The following is a 21443-nucleotide window of genomic DNA, read 5'->3' on the forward strand; positions in this document are numbered from 1 at the left end:
TTCTTTCATTTTAATTTCATCTATTCTTGTGGCCATTTTACATATTATATTCTACATTATTGTGGCTTTAATTTATAGTATCCTAATTATTGGTGAGATTGACAGATATTTAGATTTTCTTTTTTGTGAAATACCTATTTAAAACTGTTGTCCATTAGTTAAAGGGTTTTCAGCATTTTACCTATTAACTTAGCTCTTTATGTATTTCAGGTAAGAGCTAAATTATTTATATGTGTTGAAAAATACCTTCTGTCAATCTGTTTCTTACTGATCTGTTTATAAGCAAGAATTCTGCACGTTTTACTGATCAGTATGTCCCCTTATAGGCAATGCTTTTGGTTTACTTTCTAAGAATTTTTTTTCCTAAACTATGGTTATAAAAATATTCCTCTATATCACTTCCTAAAAGCTTTGTTGGTTTTTCACTTCTTCTATATCAATCTTCACATATTCCAGCACATTTTAATTGAAATGATCATCATGTTATCCAGTGTTCAACAATGTTACTTCGGTTGCCAATGAGTGGGTGTTTGTGTCTGTTTCTACTCTCTTATCTTTCTATTTGTCAACCCTCTACAAAAGCTATATTGTCTTAATTACTATACCTTTACTCTTCCTCTGCTATCTCCTAATACAGGTCTTCCTGCCTGTTTTCTCTTCAAGAATGTCTTAGCTTTCCTTGATCCTTTGCATTTCCATACAAAATGTATGACATGTATTGATTTCTACCAGAAAACTCCATCTACTGAGTGAAAGTTAAATCTATAGATCAATTTAGAGAAAACTGGCATCGTTACAATTTTAAGTCATTTAAGTCATATTTCTCTCAATAGTATCTTATAAGTTTACTAAATAGAGAAAAATGTTAGGCACATTTTGGTCTATTATAAATGATACTTTTATTTCATTTCTGCTTATTGCCAGTATGTAGAAATGCAATTAATGTTTATATAGACTTTAATAAGTAAACCTGCTAAATAAAAGCAATCTGTTTTTAAAAATTTATTTTCATTGTATTTGAAGGGGGGAGAGAGAGAGAGAGAATAAATATCTTACATCTGCTGATTCACTCAAATCATTGCAACAGCTGGGGCTGTTACAGGCTGAAACCAGGATCCTGGAGCCCCATCCAGGTCTCCCACATGGGTGGCAGTGACTAAACACTTGGGCCATCCTCTGCTGCTTTCCCAGGCACATTAGCGGCAAGCTGGAACGGAAGTGAAGCAGCCAGGATTTGAACAGGAGCTTCCAGTATGAGATGCTCCCTGCCAGGCAACAGCTTAGCTCACTGCACCACAATGCCAGCCCCATATATGTATATATTTATATATTCTTGCATTTTTATATAACATTAATCAGTGTAGTTTCTTCATTTCTAATTGTTAAATCTTTTATGTTTTCCTTTCATTTGCTTAATTGTATTGGAATTACTAAAAAGAAGAATTGTTAGTAGATATATCTATTTCCAACTATAAAAGGAAAGCCCTTAGTTTTCAAAATTTTTGCTTTTATTTGACCACTTAATCATTGTACATGAGGGTGAGTGCAGCAATTCAGTCACTGCTTGGGATGCCTGCGTGCCAGGTGAGAGTACCTGGTTCCAGTCCCAGCTCCTCTACTTCCAGTCTAGCTTACTGTTGATGCACATCCTGAGGGCCAGCAGACAATGGATCAAGTACATGGGTCCCTGCCACCATGTGGGAGACCCAGATTGAGTTCTAAGCTCCTAGCTTCAGCCTGGCCTGGCTGTTGTGGACATTTGAGGAGTGAAGCAGCAGATGGAAGATTTCACTGGGTCTGTCTCTGTCTCTCTGCCTCTCTGCATTACAAATAAAACTAAATAATTGTACATATTTATAGAGTACAGTGTGATATTTCAATATATGTATATAGTGTGCAAAGATCAGATCAGGATTTTTGGTATGCCCATCACCTCAATTGTTTGCCATTTCTTTGTACTGGGGACATTTTAAATCTTCTCTACTAACTTTTCAATATATACAATTAATTTTTGGCAACCATGGTTACCTTTCTGTGTCATAGAGCATCAGAGATTACTCCTCCTGGAATGAATATTTGGTGCAGCAGCCAGAATGCCACTAGGGATGACCACATCTCATATCAGAGTGCCTAGGTTTGATTCTTGGCACTGGCTCCTAAGAGCAGCTTCCTCCCAATGTTCACTCTGGGAGGCAGCATATGGTGGCTCAAGTAATTCAGTATCTGCTACCCCGTGGGAGACTCAAATTTAATTCCCAGTTCCTTGCTGTGGCCTGACTTATACCAGGTTTTGAAGGTATTTGGAAGGTGAACCAATGGATGATAGATATGTGGGGGGAGGGGTCCTTCTGTCTCTCCCTCTCTCACTGTGCCTTTCAAATGAAAAAAGGAAATGAATCCTCCCATCTGCACCCTGAGAAAGCCTTTAGCTTTCTAAGCTTTCTTCATGATCTTCCTTGATTTTTTGCATTTATAAAAAGAATTGTATGATTTTTCTCCTTTAATCTGTTAACTAGTGTGATGAATTACACTTATTAATTTTCAAGTATTAAACCAGCTTTGCCTTCCTGACATAAAACAAACTGTTCATGATAGGCTATTCTTTTTGCCAATTAAATGAAGTTGCATTTATGGTCACGAGATTGACCTTGAGTCCTCATAGTGAGACTGGCTTAATTACTTCTGATTCACCTCTATTCTGGCGGTACAGACACGCATATTCAGTGCCATCTCTGTTGTTCTCCTAAAGCCTATACAACTTCAGAGCTACTTCTTGCAGTTCCTAACACATCCCCAGAACAAAAGCAGCACAAGTCTCTGAGATTACCGCCTTAAGTAACTGTCTCTCACATCCCTGTTAGGTAACACTGCAAGATCATAGTAGACCTTTTATGTTCCTCGATCCAGGTTATATATTTCTTCGAGAGGTTTTAGTTGTCTTCAGAAGGAAGGCTGGTCCAAATTTCTATTCCAAGATTATAAGAATCAAAATCTTCAATTTTTTGTTTTGTAATATTTCAAAGTTACTACAAGGTATGAAGAAAAACATAATGGGCACCTACATAAGTACCCCCTCACTTAAGAAAACGTTTAAGTTGTCAGATTTTACTGAGCCCTCCTCCAGGAGTAATTACAATCATAAACTGAATATTTTGTATTATTTGTTTTTGTTGTGAAATATATATAGTAAAATGTTTCATTTTGGACAGTTTTTGGTGTACAATTCAGTGACAATAAGTACATTCATACATGTACAACCACCATCAGCATCCGTGTCCAGAACTTTTTCAACTTACCAAATTGAAATTGTAGCCATTCAACAGTAACTCCCCAAGCCCTCTTGCCACAGTTCTGACAGCACCATTCTATTTTCTGCCTCTGTGAATTTGACTCCTGCAAATAAGTTAAATCATACCTTATGTATTTATTTGTGTCTGGCTTATTTCACGTTACTATAAGGTCTTCAAGATTCATCCATATTATAGTACATGTCAGATAGTTCTTCCTTTTCAAGACTGAATAATATTCCATTGTATATGTGTGTGTGTGTGTATATATATATATATATATATACACCCTGTTTAGTATTCATCCATTGTTAGAAATTTGAGGGGTTCCCACATTTTGGCTATTATGAATAATGCTGCTGTGAACATGGGTATACAAATATAAGTCCCTACTTGGAATTGTTCTAAGTAAATACCCAGAATTTAAATTGTTTGATTAATTTTTTCAGGAATCACCATATCATTGTCCATAGTAGTCACATCATTTTATATTTTCTTCTTGTTTTTTTTTACATTTTCACCAGAATAAATTTGTCTAGTTACCAGTAATAACATCATAATAATACTATCATACTAATAGTATCACCAAGATACTTTTTTACTTTTGTGGTAGTTATAAAATGTAATAATTCCAATTCTCAAGCTGTTATTTTTCCTAAATAAAGAAAATATTCTCAGAAATTCACCTTGAAGAATTTATGACTATTTCACACCTCAACCACAGTACTTTCAGGATCCTATATTATTTGTAGATATATTGAACTACTAGCTAACCTGCTGCATCAGGAATTTTTGGTTTCAAGTAGTAGACATCACAACTCAAACTGACTTCAGTATTCTTAAGTATGGAAGGGGCAGGAAGAGGACTGGAGCAAACTTTTTACATGGCTGAAAGATTTGCTGGTGGAACATTAAGTACAGCTTGAGCCAGCAGTCCAGCCCAGTATCTTACTATTTCATATACATGGTCAACTTTATTCCCAAGTTCTGCCTGGTGTTTCACTACCTGTGCCATGTCCTCAAATGCTAGATTCTTGACTATAACAGCAAAATGCTCAAATTCATTACAGATCTCAATTCACACTGTCCCATAAAACGATGAGTGTCTCCACCATACAATTCCTGGAGCTCTGTTTTTAGTATAGGTCCAAATTGAATAATATGCTTATGACTGAGCCAGTAACTAGCATCAAGGGAATGCCATAAATTAGTTGAAAAGTCAGTTGGGTCTCACTTCTAGAGGAGGAAGGGATTGAGAGAATTCGCCAAAGGAAAAAAAGCAGAGAAAAAAGGAAATGCATGCCAGGCAGCCAACCAACCAATTAACTCTTCCAACCCTTATAGATAAATAAGACAGCAGTTTATTGGAGTTATAGCAACACTGTATCATTGCACTGATAGCCTGATAAATATTGGAGGGAATAGCAGATTCTTCAGTATTTGGGTTTCTAAGATTTTCTATGGGTTGTGGAGAAAACTTCAGCAAAAATTGGTCTAAAAGTAAACCAGCAGACCGAAGTGAAAGTGAAGATTCTTGGGAATTGCAAACATTTTTTTCCACTTTTATTTATAACTCTGAAATTACAATAAAGGTCAAAGGAAAAATATAATTTGTTAAACATTCATTATACATTAGCTTACTAACACATCGAGTGCAGAAACCAAAATACACCAATTTTTTCCAATTCAATCCCATCAAGGTGGCATGTACCAATGCCATCTCACTATTCCAAGTGATCAATTTCAGTTCACAATTGATCATAATGAAAGGACTAAGAGTCAAAGGGAGCACATAAACAAGTCTAGTACCTGCTAACACTAACCGATAGAATAAATAAAGGGGAGAGTGATCCAACATGGGAAGTGAGATACTCAGCAGACTCATAGAATGGCAGATGTCCTAAATAGCACTCTGGCCTCAGAATCAGCCCTAAAGGCATTCGGAGCTGGCTGAAAAGCCCATGAGAGTATTTCAGGCATGGAAAGCCAAGACACTCTGGCAAAAGATCTCTGTGAGTGAGATCCTAGTGGAAAGAACAGGTCTTCAAAGAAGGAGGTACCTTTCTCTGAAGGGAGGAGAGAACCTCCACTTTGACTATGACCTTGTCTAAACAAGATAAGAATCGGAGAACTCAGAGGGCTTCCATAGCCTTGGAAACTCATGACTGGAGCATAGGGAGATTACTGATGCCATAGACAGGAGTGTCAATTTGTAAAGTCAACAACAGGAGTCACTGTGCACTTACTCCTCATGTAGGATCTCTGTCCTTAATGTGCTGTGCATTGAGATTTAATGCTCTAACGAGTACTCAAACAATATATTTCACTTTGTGTTTCTATGGGGGTGCAAACTGTTGAAATCTTTACTTAATGCATACTAAACTGATCCTCTGTAAAAAAAAAAAAAAAAAAGAAATTATCAACTCCCAACTTGACTCTCACTGGTATTAAACATGACAATAGGTCTGATCTGATTTCATCATCATTTAAAAAATCATCTATTATTTTTCACTTTATGTTTCTGTGTGGGAGCAAACTGTTGAAATCCTTACTTAATGTATACTAAGCTGATCTTCTGTATATTAAGAGAATCAAAAATGAATCTTGATGTGAATGGAAGGGGAGAGGGAGTGGGAAAGAAGAGGGTTGTGGGTGGGAGGGACGGTATGGGGGGGAAGCCATTGTAATCCATAAGCCGTACTTTGGAAATTTATATTCATTAAATAAAAGTTAAAAAAAAAAGTAAAAACAATTTTATTATTCATGTAAGGCCAATAATGATAACTTAGCTACAAAGCAGCTTTTGCTGTTTTCTTGATGATGTGAATTTGCAAGTAACTCCCAATAGAGAAGTATTAGCATTAAAAAAGAGTACGAGATAAAACTCAGAAAATAATTGAGAAAGAAGTAATGACAAAGTGTTGGTGTTCTGAAATTACTGGGAAAACTAAACTCTGAAACTGATTGGTAAAAGGACATTATACAAAGTTTGCATGGTCCCATCTCACACTGAACAATTGGGACCTTTAGAAATGAGATTTTGCTGTAATCCAAAATGTCAGAACATTTTGTCGTAGACAAAGGGCAGGGAAATGACAGAGACACCAGAAAATAGAGAAGAAAATGAAACTTACAAAAAAAGTCATCATAAAACACTAACAAATTTGCCTATTTCTAAGTAGTTTTAAATCTGTGATTTTTCCTTTTAAAATATTACTTTGTGGGACGGGTTCCATATGGGTTTGAGTCCCAGATGCTCCAATTCCAATCTGGCTCCCTGCTAATGGTCTAGAAAAAACAGCCGAAGAGGACCAAATACTTGGGCCCTGCCACCAACATGGGAGACCCAGATGAAGCTCCTGGCTCCTAGTTTTGGCCTGACCCATCCCTGGCCGTTGCTGCCGTCTCAGGAGTGAATCATCAGATTGAAGATTTCTCACTCTGTCTCTACCTTTCTGTGTGTAACTGACTTTCAAATAAATAAATAAGTAAATCTTTTAAAGTAAATAAAATATTGCTTTGAAACGTTCATTCACCATCTGTTGACAGCAGTCACAATTAGAGATCCCACAGAAAATGCTGATGTTAGTAGTATATGTGTGTCATACTTTACTACCAGTGAGCTTGGATATTTAACTTCATAACAAAAGTAGCCATTCCACACATATATAGATGAGTCTGATAATCTGCAATCAATATTCATGTTTTTTAAAAGATTGACTTGAGAGGCAGAGTGACAGAGAGAGAAAAGTCTTCCTTCCACTGGTTCATTCCCAAATGGCCACAAAAGCCAGGGATGGGCCAGGCTGAAGCCAGGAGCCTGGAATTCCATCCTGGTCTCCCACATGGGTGGCAGAGACCCAAGTACCCAGACCATTTTCTGCTGTTTTCCCAGGCACATGAGCAGGAAGCTGGATTGGAAGCAAAACAACTAGGCTCAAACACAAGCTTAATATGGGATGCCAGCATCTCACGCCACAGCTTAATCAATTGTACTACAATGCCAGCTCCGGTATTTCATGTTTTTAGGTGCTTTTCTGGTGTTGGCAGTGGTTTCTCCAAGCCAGATTCTATCAACCCAATCTTCTTTTGTGGTATATATTTTGCAGAGAACAAACTGCAGCGTGAGTACAACCTGACAGTGAAACTTAATTTTCATCTAGGCAAAGCTGCTCTACTCACTGGGGCATCTTCTCTACTAAGTTACCCAGCACAGATAATCTTGTTACACTCACCTTTCATAAAATGAAGATCAAGGTTAGGGTTTTTTTCCTAAGCTTATATATGTAAAATAAGTCATACCTCAGAGGCTTTAGATATTTAATTAGTTTCAATATTTTACAGTTCTACTCTCATTTGATCCATTAAAATTTCAGGATTTGTAACGTTTGTTTTTAAATTCAATTCAAGTATTCATTGAGCACCTGTGAGGTGCTCAGAGCATGAACGTAAGTTGATGTGATCTTCAAGATGGTGGAGATTTGTCAAGGAGGAAAGAAACTGGGGGTTCCCTCTGGGTTGCATAGTAGAGATGTCCTTTTGAGGAAACTTTCAGGAAGCCCTTCATATACAAAGTGGGACTTACATTAGGCAATCTGGAAGGATAGGGATTAACTGAATAAAGGGAATGGAGGCAATGGGTGGTGCTTCTGGGTGGAAAAATCATAAACAAAAGTTCAGAGGCAGGATAAGCACAGGTGGTGAAACAGTGAAATGAGCAGAACTTCTGATAAATGTTTGTACTAGAAGAAAACACAAGAATCACATATAGATTGTGAAGTGGATGCACAGAGTTGAGAGCTTGAAGGGCCAGGAAAGGAGAAGTCCCTGGAGTTCCTGAAGAGAGATGTGACAATGACAAAGGCACTGTTCCAGTGGCATTCGTGAGGTGGCGGTGTGGAGACATATTGCAGGAACAAACATTGGTATCAGTGAGCCTGGTCGGGAAACACTTCCTGTAATCCAGATGTTTTATGATTAGAAGTTTGGGCAAGATGACAGCAAAGATATGCATGGAAAGGGGTTGATAGAGAATGTTTTGCCATAGGCAGATTTAATTGGATTTTGAGATTTCCTAAACATCAGGGAATTAAGGGAATGCCAACAGTGGCCTCAAAAACTTACAAAGAATAATTGTGTGGATAATGGCTATCCTTATGGCATGCTACTGAAAACCAGGGTCAGCGGAAGTTGTGGAAGGTAAAATACCCCTCTTGAGGAACATGTTTGCTCTATTTGAAAACTTATGGAACAGTGAGCAAATAGCATTGCTGTGGGAGGTATTTGGAATTATAGTGAATCAGTTTGGTGAAATTTTTCAGATGGGGCTACAGCTTTGATCCCCAGTCTGTTAGTTAGAAATAGTAATAGCTAAACCACAGCACTAGAGAAATTCCCAAAGGTATATGCAGAAGAGAATGACAGTGAGCCGGAGACAACTTTAAGGAGCACTGAATGAGAAGACAGGGGGAGAAAGGGACAAAGAGGAAGCTGGGTGTTTGTGTGTGTGTGAGAGAGAGCGAGAGAGAGAGATTGAACTCCAGGTGATTTTATTTTCTTTTTAAGATTTATTTTATTTATTTGAAAGGCAGAGTTTACAGAAAGAGGTAGAGACAGAGAGAAACAGAGGTCTTCAATCCTCTGGTTCACTCCCCAGATGGGAGTGAACGACCAGGACTTGAACCAGTTTGAAGCCAGGAGCCAGGAGCTTCTTCCAGGTCTCCCCCGGGGGTGCAGAGGCCCAAGTAGTTGGACCATCCTCTGCTGCTTTCCCAGGGCATTAGCAGGGAGCAGGATCGGAAGTGGAGCAGCTGGGACTCAAACCGGCGCCCATCTGGGATGCCGGCACTGCAGGCCAGGACTTTTACCCACAGGGCCACAGCATCAGCTCCTCGGGGTGATTTTAATAAGGTGGGGCAGCAGTGCAGAGAGGTCAAAGAGCTTCAGTAACTTAAAACTTGGAAACTGGTCAATTCCAAGAATTTGTGGTACAAAAGTATTATTCTTGATTAAGGTGATTAAGGGAAAACCATTTAACCTCTTTGGCTGAAAGACATCTTTCATCTGAGGATGAAAGAATTGAAAGATTATGTTTCTGCAAGAAATTAAACCTACATAATATATCTTTGATATTTTTAAAGCATCTCCTTTCCTAGCGGTAAAAATCCAAAATTGCGTCTTACATGTAAACTGATTCTTAATAATAAATTCAGTCATAGTCATCTAAATTTCACCTCTAGTTGTGATAAGTTGTAAAAGAATGAATTAAGAATTTATTTCTCCCAAGTTTTCTCCTGACATGACAGGAGCATGGGAGACCTTTTTAGCTAATTCCATTTTCCTACTGAAGGACAATATAATCTGATTAACTTTCATATCCATCAGAAGCACAAGGCTTTTCGGACGTAGGTAGAGGTTTATGAGCATAAAATTGAGAACAATTAGCACTCAAATTAATGTTACATGAGATTCAACATCTGGTAAGTGTGTTGTCATTTTGGGTCATAGACCACCTGCTAAGCTAGATGTTCATACAACTGCAATTTACTCTGCATACAAATGGAAGAAAAATGACACTCTAAAATGATTTTTTTCTAACCTTAACAATATGTATATATAGGGGCTTCACACTTCAAAACTTCACCTGGAAGTGAATAATGGGTGCAGTATTCACAGGATAAAACATATAGGAACAAAAGGAACAGAGAATACTTAAATTTTTGCAAGTGTACTTTGAAATAAATTAGCTATGGTGGTAACATCAATTTTTTTAGTCCATCCATCTACTGCCAGTATTAGTATTGTTCTCTTTATCCAACAAATATTTAAGAGCAAGAAAGATCAACTTCAAAATCCACATTATCTGTATGACGGAATCCTCAAACAACTGGCTAGTTTTGGAAGCAGTGCTATATCAGAAAATGTCAAATCTCAAGGTTACTCAGTTGCCTTTTCACACAATCTGGGTATTGGCAACTTCAGTGAAACTGGTAAATGCTTCCCTTATCAATACTAGAAATAATCCTGGAAATATAGTGTGTCTGTGACTACGTGATACAGATTTTAAAAGCAAAGAAAACATCTAGGATCAAAAGGAACAGAAAATATTTCCTGCATTTTTGAAATTGAAATGTGGAAATCACATTTTTACCTTGTTAAAATAGAGGCATTTTGTTTATGATGCAAACTCCAACTAAAGAAACATCTAATACTACAAATTGTACATTCAAGTGCCTAAAAGTTACTTTGTTAATTCTGGGAACTCTTAAGTATTTGCTTATTTTTCTGGAGAATATCTTCCATCTCTTTTCTGGCATTTCCATGCTTCTACAGGTAAAACATGTTTCCCATTGATTTTCACAGCCATGACTCTAACTTGCTATGGGGACAGTTTTGAAAGAGAGCCTTTCCATTTTGGTATCCAGCTGCCCAACTTTGAATTCTGGTCTCTCTACTGGCTCACCTTGTGATCATGAGCAAGTCTGTGACCTCTTGAAGCCCTGTTTTATCATCTGTAGAGTAGGTGTCATGATGGACCTGGCCCCCATGGTGGTTGACCAGGAAAAGGTAATCCTCATCGTGTGTGACACCAAAAGGCCAGATGAACGTTAGACCTCGTGAAAATTAAAGAGTGATCTGATCCTAAGCCACCCAAGAAAGACTGAAGCACACTTACTGTGCTTTTTTTCTGTGCTTATGTTTAAAATGTATTCTGTGATATTTTAATTCTGTAAATAATCAGCATACTTATATAGTTTTACTTTCTATTTAGCAGACATGCTATTTGCTTAACCAAATTGTGCCAGATAACAGACTGCAGAGTTTTCCAAACTATTCTGTGAAAAATTAGAGTCTGTGGGAAGGCTCAGAGCAGCAACTGTGTGTGAAGTATAGAACAGGCAACAGTAAGGAGAGTGGGTGGTCCATGTTCCAGCTTCAAACAGAATACCTCTACTTTTTATCAGCTTTAATCATTGAACCTATCAGCAGATTTTAATTTGAACAAAAGCTCTGTCACTAAAAAACACTAAAAAAGTGGGGGTGGGGGAGTGTTAGGATTCAAAGACCCTGTAGATAACTGTATCTACTATTTTTAAGTAAATAATACAGGTAAATACTAAGACTACATTTCAGCCATTACCATTTGAGTTCTGATTCTATGTTAAAAACTGACCTTTAACTAATGATTCAGGAATATTTGGGGATTTCACCTTTTCCTCTTTCAGGCAGTGGTAGGCAGGGAGGGCTTATTGAACTTTTCTGTTTATCCTCCTGCATTTGAGAAGTCAATTACAATAAGCCAAGGCCTTGTTGCTCAAAATGGAAATGAACTGAGTGAATCTGCCCTCCAGGACCCCAAGACTGACGTCTGTCCCTGCCCCATAAGCAATCCTGAGCCAAGAAATCCCAAAGCAGAGTGCAGTGGCTAGACCCATGGTGTCTTGGGTCAGGCTGACTGCTTTGCCCATGTTTAGGCTGTTCTTTCTTGGGCATACTACTTCTCATCTGTGTCCCTCAGCTTTCTACTCAGAAAATAGGGGCAACAGTACCAATATTAAAGACAAAATACACAAAACTCTTAAAAAACAGGGATGACTTGAAAATAAGTGCTCTGTCAATGTCAGCTCCTAGAGTCATTAAAAGTTGAGCTTGTTTTAGAACCATTTTCATGACGAGTTATTTCCAGGTCTAATTACAATAGTCAGTACATTTATCATTTCAGATTTTCTTCTGCAGTGATAGGAAGGAAGGTAAATAAATTAATTACACATATATTTTATTTCTCACTTGGTAATCTTTCTGTTTATATAACATTATTGCCTTATATCTTAAACTGTCATTAGAAAAATCACGTTGTCTTGAAAAGAAACACAGATGAAAGTATCGGGCACACAAGCTGGTCCTGGATGTCCGTGATTATGACCACATAATCTAGCTAAACTTTTATTGCTATGTTTTGTGTGTGTTTAGATTACCAAGAAAAATATAGTGGAAAGGATTTTGATATATTAGCTATTTGACCTTTTGATTTTCACAATTTTGCTTTATGCATTTAATACTTCTACTTACCATTTTTCTCAAGTATAAGGGGGGAGTATTACCATGAATATAATAAAACCAAAACAAAATCTCTTAGTTCTTTTTCTGTCATATTTCAGATCTTCAAGGATTCCACATATTGCCTCAAACAGCTGATTGGTCATCTTTTCCTCCCCAACAATATCTCTTGACTCTGGGGTTTAAAAACAAGGAGGATGGCAAATTTTTGGAAAAAGTATCCAATAGGAAGCTGCCAACATTTACAGGTAAATGCCTTGGCCTTGCAATTGTCTTTCAATACTCTGATAAAGCAGCAACTGTGCATTATTAATCAAGTCATGTTCATCACAGAGCCTTGCATATATAATGACTTGGGCCTCCAATGAATACTTGTTGGGCCATAATTAACGCCTTCTAATCTTCTTCCTGGATTAGGTAACAATACCTGGAGGGTGGGCACTGTGGCACAGTGGGTTAAGCTACCACTTTTGTCACAAATATCCCACATCACTGTGCCAGTTCAAGTCCCAGCTACTCTGCTTCAAATCTAGCTCTCTGCCAATGCTGCTGGGAAGTGGCAAATGATGTTGCAGGTACTTGAGTGTTTATGACCCATGTAGGAGACCCAGAGGGAATGTCCCTGCCTCCTGGTTTCAGCCTGGCCCAGCCCCAGCTGTTAAGGCCATTTAGGAAGTGAACCACACCATGTAAGATCTCTTTCTCCCTCTCTCTCACACTGCCTTTCAAATAAATAAACAAACCTTTTTTTAAAACAGTACCTGGAATTCTAGTTCCAGAAAATCTTTTCCCCAAGAACATACCCAAATCTGGATTGCCCTCACTCCATTCTAACCATGTCACCCAACCACTTAAATTCTGAACATCTAATCATAAAAAATTTAAGAATAAAAACTTACATCATCATCAATTAGCAAACATAGAAGAAAATTAGGCAACAAAGCTATTATGTGAAGTCAAAAATATACAAATGACAATCTTAAATCACTGAGAATAACTGTCATTGTTATCTATTCTACTCTTTTCTTAGGTAATGAGCCAAGAACTTAGATTTCCTCTAAGTATTACAATTAAATAGGGTTCACTAATTTTTTTTTTTATTTTTATTATTGTAAAGGCAGAGTGACAGAGAGAGAGAGAAAGAGAGAGAGAGAGAAAGGAATTCAGAAAGATCTTCCATCTGCCAATTCACTCCCCAAATGGCCACAACGGTCAGGGATGCGACAATCTAAAACAAGGAGAATGGAACTCCATCCAGGTCTCCCATGTGAGTGGCAGATACTTAATTAATTGGGCCATCTTCCACTGCTTTCCCAGGTGCATTAGCAAGGAACTGAATTGGAAGTGGGCAACCAGGATTCAAACCGGCACTCATATAGGATGCAGGCTTCATAGGCAGCACCAGATTGTCAGCCGCTGTTCAGTAATTCAAGCTGAAACTTTTAAAAATCAAGAAATTATTCACAAGGAGTTGGAGTCTCAAATTTATGGATTAAATTCATGACTAGGTTGAACTTATTCCTTCATCTCTAACCACATAATTAAGAATTTGTGTTTTGTCTGGTGCCATGTCCTCTGAGGCTTATCTCAACTTCTAGCTACAGTCAAAGTCAAAGGAATCTGCACACTTGAATAATACCTGAGAGGAACAAGACAAGAATCAGATACATTTATGACAATACTTTTTCACAACTCAGGAAAAATATACTCCGCTGAGATAGGTGAATTTTTATGGGCTGTCGCTTAGATCTCTCAATCAAAAAACACAACAAAATGAATAAATGATAGTCTCCAAAGGGCAGTGTCTCCTCTGCCTTTCTCCTCATAGATCTTTCTTTATTAGACATATGGTCCAGTGAAGGGACTAGTTTCTATACTAAAGATTTCATATCTATTAATATTGAAATATCTGTTTATAGCTCACAAAAGAAATCATTTTGAAATGAAAGTATGGAAAAAAATAGTGTAAAAATTTATTGTTACAATTTTTAGAATATAAAACTCCCTTCAGTCTGCTGACCAGAGAAGACACAATGAGACACATGGAGACAATGGGGAAGAGAGTCTTGCCAATATTGGATCTTATTAGAAGTACCCAACTGAATGTAGGTATCTAAGTCTTTTCTATTTGCCCAATTATATGTATATTAGATAATTCTAGAAGTACAGAAAGTTTATGATGCAAATATTGCAAGTGTTTGGGGGATTTTAGAAATGTTCACTGAAAATTTCATCTGCAAAGCCAAACAAAGTTTAAGCTAATGACTCTATTCCTTTATATTCTAAAACTTATTACAGTGCTACACTTTGCAATCTCAAGCATTTAGGATAGCATCTATTTAAAGAGCCTTTTTTTTATTCTTTCCTTATATCTAATTCCATGTTGCAGTGAATTGCTCATTTCAAATCAATAACGAAATTTTAGCAAGCACAATGTTTTTCCAAGTTCATTTATTGAGCTATTGAACTTATAACCATCTTCGTTACCTGCACAAGAATTCAGAGCTTTTCAAGCTAGTGCCTCCACACCACACTGATGAACTGGATGCTACTCTAAGCATTGAAACTTGATCTTTATATAGCCGTAAGGTAAATTATCTGATTCTTTTCTATGATTCAGGAAAAATATGCCTTTTCCACTCTTCAATCTTAAAAAGCCTAAAATAAGACCAGATTATGCTGTGCTATTTTACAAAATTTAAGCCATTGTACTGAAAGTATGTAAAAAGAACGTCTCATTAACAGGCTATAAAGACTGCAGATTTCTCCTCTCAATATTTTTCAAAAGGCTATAAGTTGGAAATTTTAAAGAATTTTCTTCTTGTGGCTTTTGTATTACATCATTGATTTGATGTTCTTACCTTACAAGGGGAACCAAGGGGGTCATCACAACCAGCTACTTAACATCTGCTCAGCACTTTATCTGCTCAATAACATTATTCAGCATTTTAGAAAGGCTATAAAATGCCTAATCTATTTGCATGATTTGTAATTTTATGCATTACAAATGTGAAACCACATTTTTCCTCATTTCCCTACCATACAGCTCACCACAGTCATGTTCCACTCAATTATCTCTCCTATATTTCTATTAATAAGAAATTCATCTCTCTTTGTCAGTTTGGGCAGCCACAACCAATACCATAAGTTGAGGTGCTCAAAAAACAGAGATTTGTTTTCTCAGATCTCTGGGGGTTAGAAGTACATGATTAGGGGGCCAGCATGCCCAGGTTCTATTGGGGGCTCCCTTCATGGTTTCTAGACTGCTTCGTTCTCACTGTGCCCCAACATGGCAGAGACAACAAGCTCTCTGGTGTCTCTTCTTACATGTCACTAATCGTTTCACAAGGACTCCATCATCATAACCTCATCTAACCCTGATTTTCTCCCATAGACTCCCATCTCAATATACTATCACATTAGGAGTTAGGGCTTCAACATATGAATTTGGGGAGGTGTAGCATTCAGTCTATAACAATCTCATTTTCTCTACTACAACTCTTGGATCCTATTCTACAATTCACCTTATCTCAACCTCCTCCAGGAACTACACACACCCTCACTAACTTCCTCGTCTTAATTAGAAACCCACACAGAGCCTTACAGTCTTATAGCCAACCTTGGCCTTATTACCAGTTGAAGGTTTGCCAACAAAAGCCACCACCATGAAGCGTTACATCATTCCATCTGTGCACGACTAGTCCTGCAGAGGCTGTGTGCTGGGTGTTGTGGAATTCATCTCTCTGTGCCCCAGCTCTTTGAGACAACTGCCTTACCTGCTTACTCAGCAGGAAACTGAGTAGATCACTGGTGGCCAGCTCGCCTCTCATGATATAAATGCAGGTTGGACCTACCTGGGTATCATGCACTTTTTCAATGTCCTTAATGCATTTTCTTCTCACCTTTCAAAGGGTATTCTAGCCACTTGGAAATTTGTATATGCATTTATTTTATATGTCTATCAAGGAGATTTAAAGACTGTGATTTGTTATATGTTTATTATCTAATTAACAGCTGAGTCTTCTTTAGATTGAGTCTCAGGTCAGGACCACTTTGCTTTGTGCAAGGAATGTCAACGACTTTGCTATGTTGGCTTCTATGGGAAATAACACTTTTTGGAAGGTTGTCTCAAAGTTTAATGAAATTTAAGTGAATGAGCCTGAAGAGTCCCAGGGACTACAAATAGATCCAAATATTGGTCTCTAGCTTCTTATTATTTGCCCAGCCACAGCCTCATAAAGAAAGATTGGAGAAAATTGTCTGCAAAGGCAACCTAGCTTAATGAAGCAAATAATGAGTTGGTGACTAAAAATTATTGCTACCTGGTACCATTAACAGTGACCCAAGCAGCTCTCAACAGTATTTTTAGGTTCCTACCCGTGTTTCCTCTTGTCAGATGGCCAATGCCACCCACTTGAATGTTTAGGCACTCCTTAGTTCATGTAGGTTCATGTAGGTTAAGACTTTTACCCCAGGCTGTGCTGTGTAACCCTGGAGCAAGTGACTTAACCGCCTCAGCTGTTTTCTCTCTCTCTGCCCCCCTCCCTCTGTCTATTCCCTCCCTTTCAAGTCAGCTAATAACAGCCATGCCCACTTCACAGAGCTGTGGTGACACCTAAAGTAGATAATCCAGCAGCAGACATTTGGTGCAATGGGTAGAGGCTGCACCCATATCATAGTGCCTGGTTTGAGTCCTGGGTACCCGACTTCTGACCCAATTTCCTTCAAATGTGCAGCCGGAGAGGCAGCAGGTGATGGGTCAAATACTTGGGTCCCTGCCACCCACATGGGATAACCAAGCCAAGTTTCTGAATTCTCACTCTTGTAGGAATTTGGGGAGTGAACTAGCAGATGAAAGAGATCCCTCTCCCTACCCTTCTCCCTCTCCTTCTCTCCCTCTCCCTCTTTCCCTCTTCCCTGTCCCCTTCTCCCTCCCCCTCTCCCTCCCATTTTCTTTTTCTCTCCTCTCTCCCCCATCCCTGCTTTCTAGAAAAAAAAAAAACTGAAAAGACCAACATCTATGTTGAAGTCCTTTGTAGAGTATTAAGAATTTTAGAAACTGAAATAATTTGTACAGGCTTTAGTTTGCTTTAACAAAAACCTGTTTTATAGGCCTTTTCCCCTGCACAATCTGTGTACTTTGAAATTACATATTCTCCTAATATGGGATTATGTAAGTGTCCTGTGGATTTTGAATTCCTTTCTTGCTTTCCTTAGATCCCTGATTTGTTCAGATCTCCTCACACAGGCAATATTAGAGAGTTCATCTCCAGCCTTGGAGCAGATCTACTGCCTGAAACAGGACTGGACTCAGAACTTCAGCCTATAGCAGGCTTTGACCACGAGCTAATCACTCTCACATGCTTGGTATAAGAGAGCTGTATCCAACACTTCCATTAGAAAACAGTGGACAACATCTTGGGCAATAGATTTATCCTGAAGAATCTTAGATTTTTTTCAAACAGCCTTAATACAAGTGACTGAGACGTGACCTTACCCATTAGGATAAACATTTGAAAAATTCACATTTTCATCCATGCCTAAAGGGTAAGAAACACACTTTGTGTCATATATTTTCAGCGATTTTTCATTCATTCTGACAATGTTCCTTAATGGAAATGGCTTCAGAATATGAAAATACTGTGCATTGCAACTTCAGCATTTGTAACAGCAGGAAATCCAAAAGTTAATGCTAGTGCTTGACATAATGCTAGTGCTTGACACAGTGCCATGACAAGAATCAGCCATACAATTTTTAAGTATCAGCACATGTATATTGTCACACAAGTGATGTTAAATCTGTAGATTTCTAAATAATACTTAGGCAGTGCCAAGCATTTTTACGACATTGCCTAAACAAATTGGATATTTAATCACCTTAAATGTTAGGTTTATAATATCTAATATCTTTAGCAAAAAAAATGTTACTTTGGCAATTCAGTAAATTACATCACAGGATATTTTCTCATTGGTTGTTCCAGTTTTCAATTGTACTCCATTGAAACACAGCTACATATTCTTGTTCTCTACAAACTGCATATAAAGAGACAGCATGGTAATTGACCTTCAACACAAACATATTAACAATGAAGTCAGTAGAATATTTTTGTAAACCTAATAGATCATTCTTGCTTCCAACTCTCTGAACTATTTTATGGTCAAGAAATTTTCTTAACTCTTAACACATAAAAAATATATACATACAGAGCAGTCCTGGTGATTAACGAGGTGTTTGTTGTATGCAGTAAGTCCCACTAAGGAGCTAAAGTGTAGGAGAAGCATGTGTAAGTGCTCCACAGTTTAAAATGCATTTTCCTTCACATTATTTCATTTGTCCCCATAACTTGGTGCCGCGTGTGGCCTTCATTCTACCAATGAGGAAACCGGTTCACAGTGATATTTTGTGATATATTCAGGTTCACACAGTGAGGGGATGGAGGACTAGGACTCAGATTCAGGATTGGAGTTCAGAATATTGTTTCAGTCAGTATTCTTTCATGAAGGCATACTACATCTCTTTGAAATCCTTGCTGGAGGCAAAACCTACTTGCAACATGGATTCCAAAGCTGGATCCAGTTTTTGTAAATGAACATGTAAGTGTATAAATCAGACTCAGAAAATTAATTGTGGAAAAACTTCCTCGGGAACTTGAGCTTTCACCTCCTGCTGGATGGAGGAGGACAGTTCATGAAGAGGACGACGAAGGTTGCAGTACCACAGACAGTAACTCCCTTCACACTTCTGAAGCTCGTTGCCTTGTCTACTGGGCACCCAGCACACAGCCACACAGGATGATTCTGGAATTTTCAGTTACAATCTATAACATTTTACCACCCTCCGGGTGATTTCTAATCATCCTGAAACATCAGCCAGCAGCCCTGCTCTTGTTATGTCCAGAGCCCGTGGTCCCCCGAAAATCACACCACCAGAGACTGAAGTTGAAGCCAATTAGCAGGGTCGTTTTTATTACGAGTTCGAACCCGGGCCTCTCTCTGCCTCCAGGAGAGGAAGCCCCCGAGAAGCCCCGAGCCCAATTCTTACAGAGCTTTTATTATCATGTACAAGCAGGCTTTAGGGGAATGCTATAGATCAAGTTGACACTTCTGATATGTCCCGAGACACCTGTCCCCAACTCCAGGGTAGGGGCTGGTTGTTATCTCAAGCTTTAAACCTCCATTTTACATTCCTGGACCTGGGTCAGGGTAGGGTCACATCTGGCCAGGTGTAGGGAAGGGGGAGTGTATGATACAATAATCAACTTAATGTAGTTACTGGATTACTTAGCTCAAAGACACTTAGCATTGCTTATTATTACTACTAGTTGCCTAATAAGCTAATGTGATTACACTTTAGGTTACATTAAAATAATGACAATATTTTCTAGCACTATTATAATAGATAATAAGGGCATAGTAAAAGCTGGTTGTGCAGGTATCTTCTCACTCTAACAGTACTTTTTCTTCTCCAGACTGTTGTCCTAATTACTTCTCATGCTACTGATGGCGCTATGCTTTTCCATTCATTAACTCTATCCACTGCTGTCAGTTTCAAACCTTATGTCCTAAATGCTTCCAGGGCTAAATACTAAAGAGTTAAAATAATAAAATCTCTTGCCATGCATGAAACCTTCCTTCACAGGATGACTTGCCAAAAAGTGACCTAACCATTTTTAATACCTCATTTTAATTTTACTTTTAATTTCATCCAAGCATAAAAATGTTTATATGTGCATATTTGAAATGAACAATAACAATCTATTTCCTCCCCTCCACACCACCCACTTGTTGCAGTTAATGTTTCTATATATTAAGTCAAAAGGAGATACATTCCAAACCCCTGGACTCTGCTTCTCCTTGGTGTCACATGTTCCCCTTATTTGCCAAACATTTATCCATAGTGGCTATTAAATTCAGGCAATTCTTTGACTAAAGGCTTCATTAGAACTTGCTGTTTACCTGACCTTCATTGTACCCATGTGAGGTTTAGCTTCAATCTTGGCTACTTTATCGCACTCCCTCGAGCAGCCAAAGAGCCCTTTGATTGCTCCTAAAATCTCCCTCAGATAGTTTGCTCCCTTTGGATTTGGCTTTTGTGACATTAGATGTTTAAGCTACTTCCCTCATTTTTCATTATTTTCTTAAAGCAGCAACATCAAAGCATTCTGATGGCTCAAGATATTAATTTTTTCATCTGTTTCACTCTATTCTTTCAGAAGCCCTGCCTCACATAAGGGAAAACATGAGCCTATATTCTCCGAATAACCAAAATGGCATTTGGCTCAGACAAGAGGACAGGTTTCAGTTAGAAGTCAACTCTGTTCTTTCCTTAGCATCTTATTTGCTTGGAGCACTTCCTGCTTTGTTATGAGTCCAACAATCAAGCTAACAGAGTCAGTTGCCTTCCAGGAGTTTTATTTTCCTGATGTCTTTGAAAATGACACAAATAGATTATGTTCCCTAGCAGACTGCAGTTGTTTCTGCTCTGTGGAGTTGAGTCACTGTACCACTTTCCTGCAACCAGCCCCATTGTTTCTTCTTAAGAAACACAGAAAAAGCAATTTTTCTTCAGAAAATGAAAAAACAAAAAGCTGTGTCTCCTCCAGCTTGCTTTCCTGTATTTGACAGAATGCCACTGTTTAACTACGTGTTTAATCTGAATGGGTAGGCTAGCTATTTCATCAGTTCAGGCAAGGGATCCCAAATCTACCATTCGCAATCACTGCTCTCATGGCATTATAGACTTTTAGATAAATGATTAATCAAAAAGAAGAAGTTTATGCAAATAGAAGCACATGATTTGAATAGCATAGATAACTGTTGGGGATAAATAAGGCAAATATAGTGCAATGAGGTCTAAACTTCATTTATTTCTAAGATTCTAGAAAAAAATGCAAGCTTCTAGAGGCTGCTGTCAATCAAAATATGAGTCTGATATTTCAGAAAGAACTGCTATCTACCTTCAAGTTGAAATTCCAGATGTTCTTCAATAATACTGATTTCCAGTAACTTGTCTTTGGAGGAGATTCTCTGAAGAAAGAGAAGCAACTCTGCTTTCTCTAATTTCTGGAAGAAACTATGTCATAAGTATTTACAAACTAT

At 38.1% G+C, this 21443-nt stretch overlaps 1 protein-coding gene across 3 annotated transcripts in view; it reads left to right on the top strand.

The window, feature by feature from the left end:
- The window catches only part of SPATA16 (spermatogenesis associated 16), a 284912-nt gene that overhangs the window by 233322 nt on the left and 30147 nt on the right, over positions 1-21443 (top strand). For all 3 annotated transcript variants that reach the window (XM_002716430.5, XM_051859144.2, XM_070072508.1), the window contains 2 exons: positions 12446-12592; positions 14337-14449. In XM_002716430.5, coding sequence (XP_002716476.2) covers positions 12446-12592; positions 14337-14449 — 260 coding nt within the window. The remainder of the gene's footprint in view (positions 1-12445; positions 12593-14336; positions 14450-21443) is intronic.

Source organism: Oryctolagus cuniculus, chromosome 4 (assembly GCF_964237555.1).
Source record: "Oryctolagus cuniculus chromosome 4, mOryCun1.1, whole genome shotgun sequence".
Lineage (NCBI taxonomy): Eukaryota > Metazoa > Chordata > Mammalia > Lagomorpha > Leporidae > Oryctolagus > Oryctolagus cuniculus.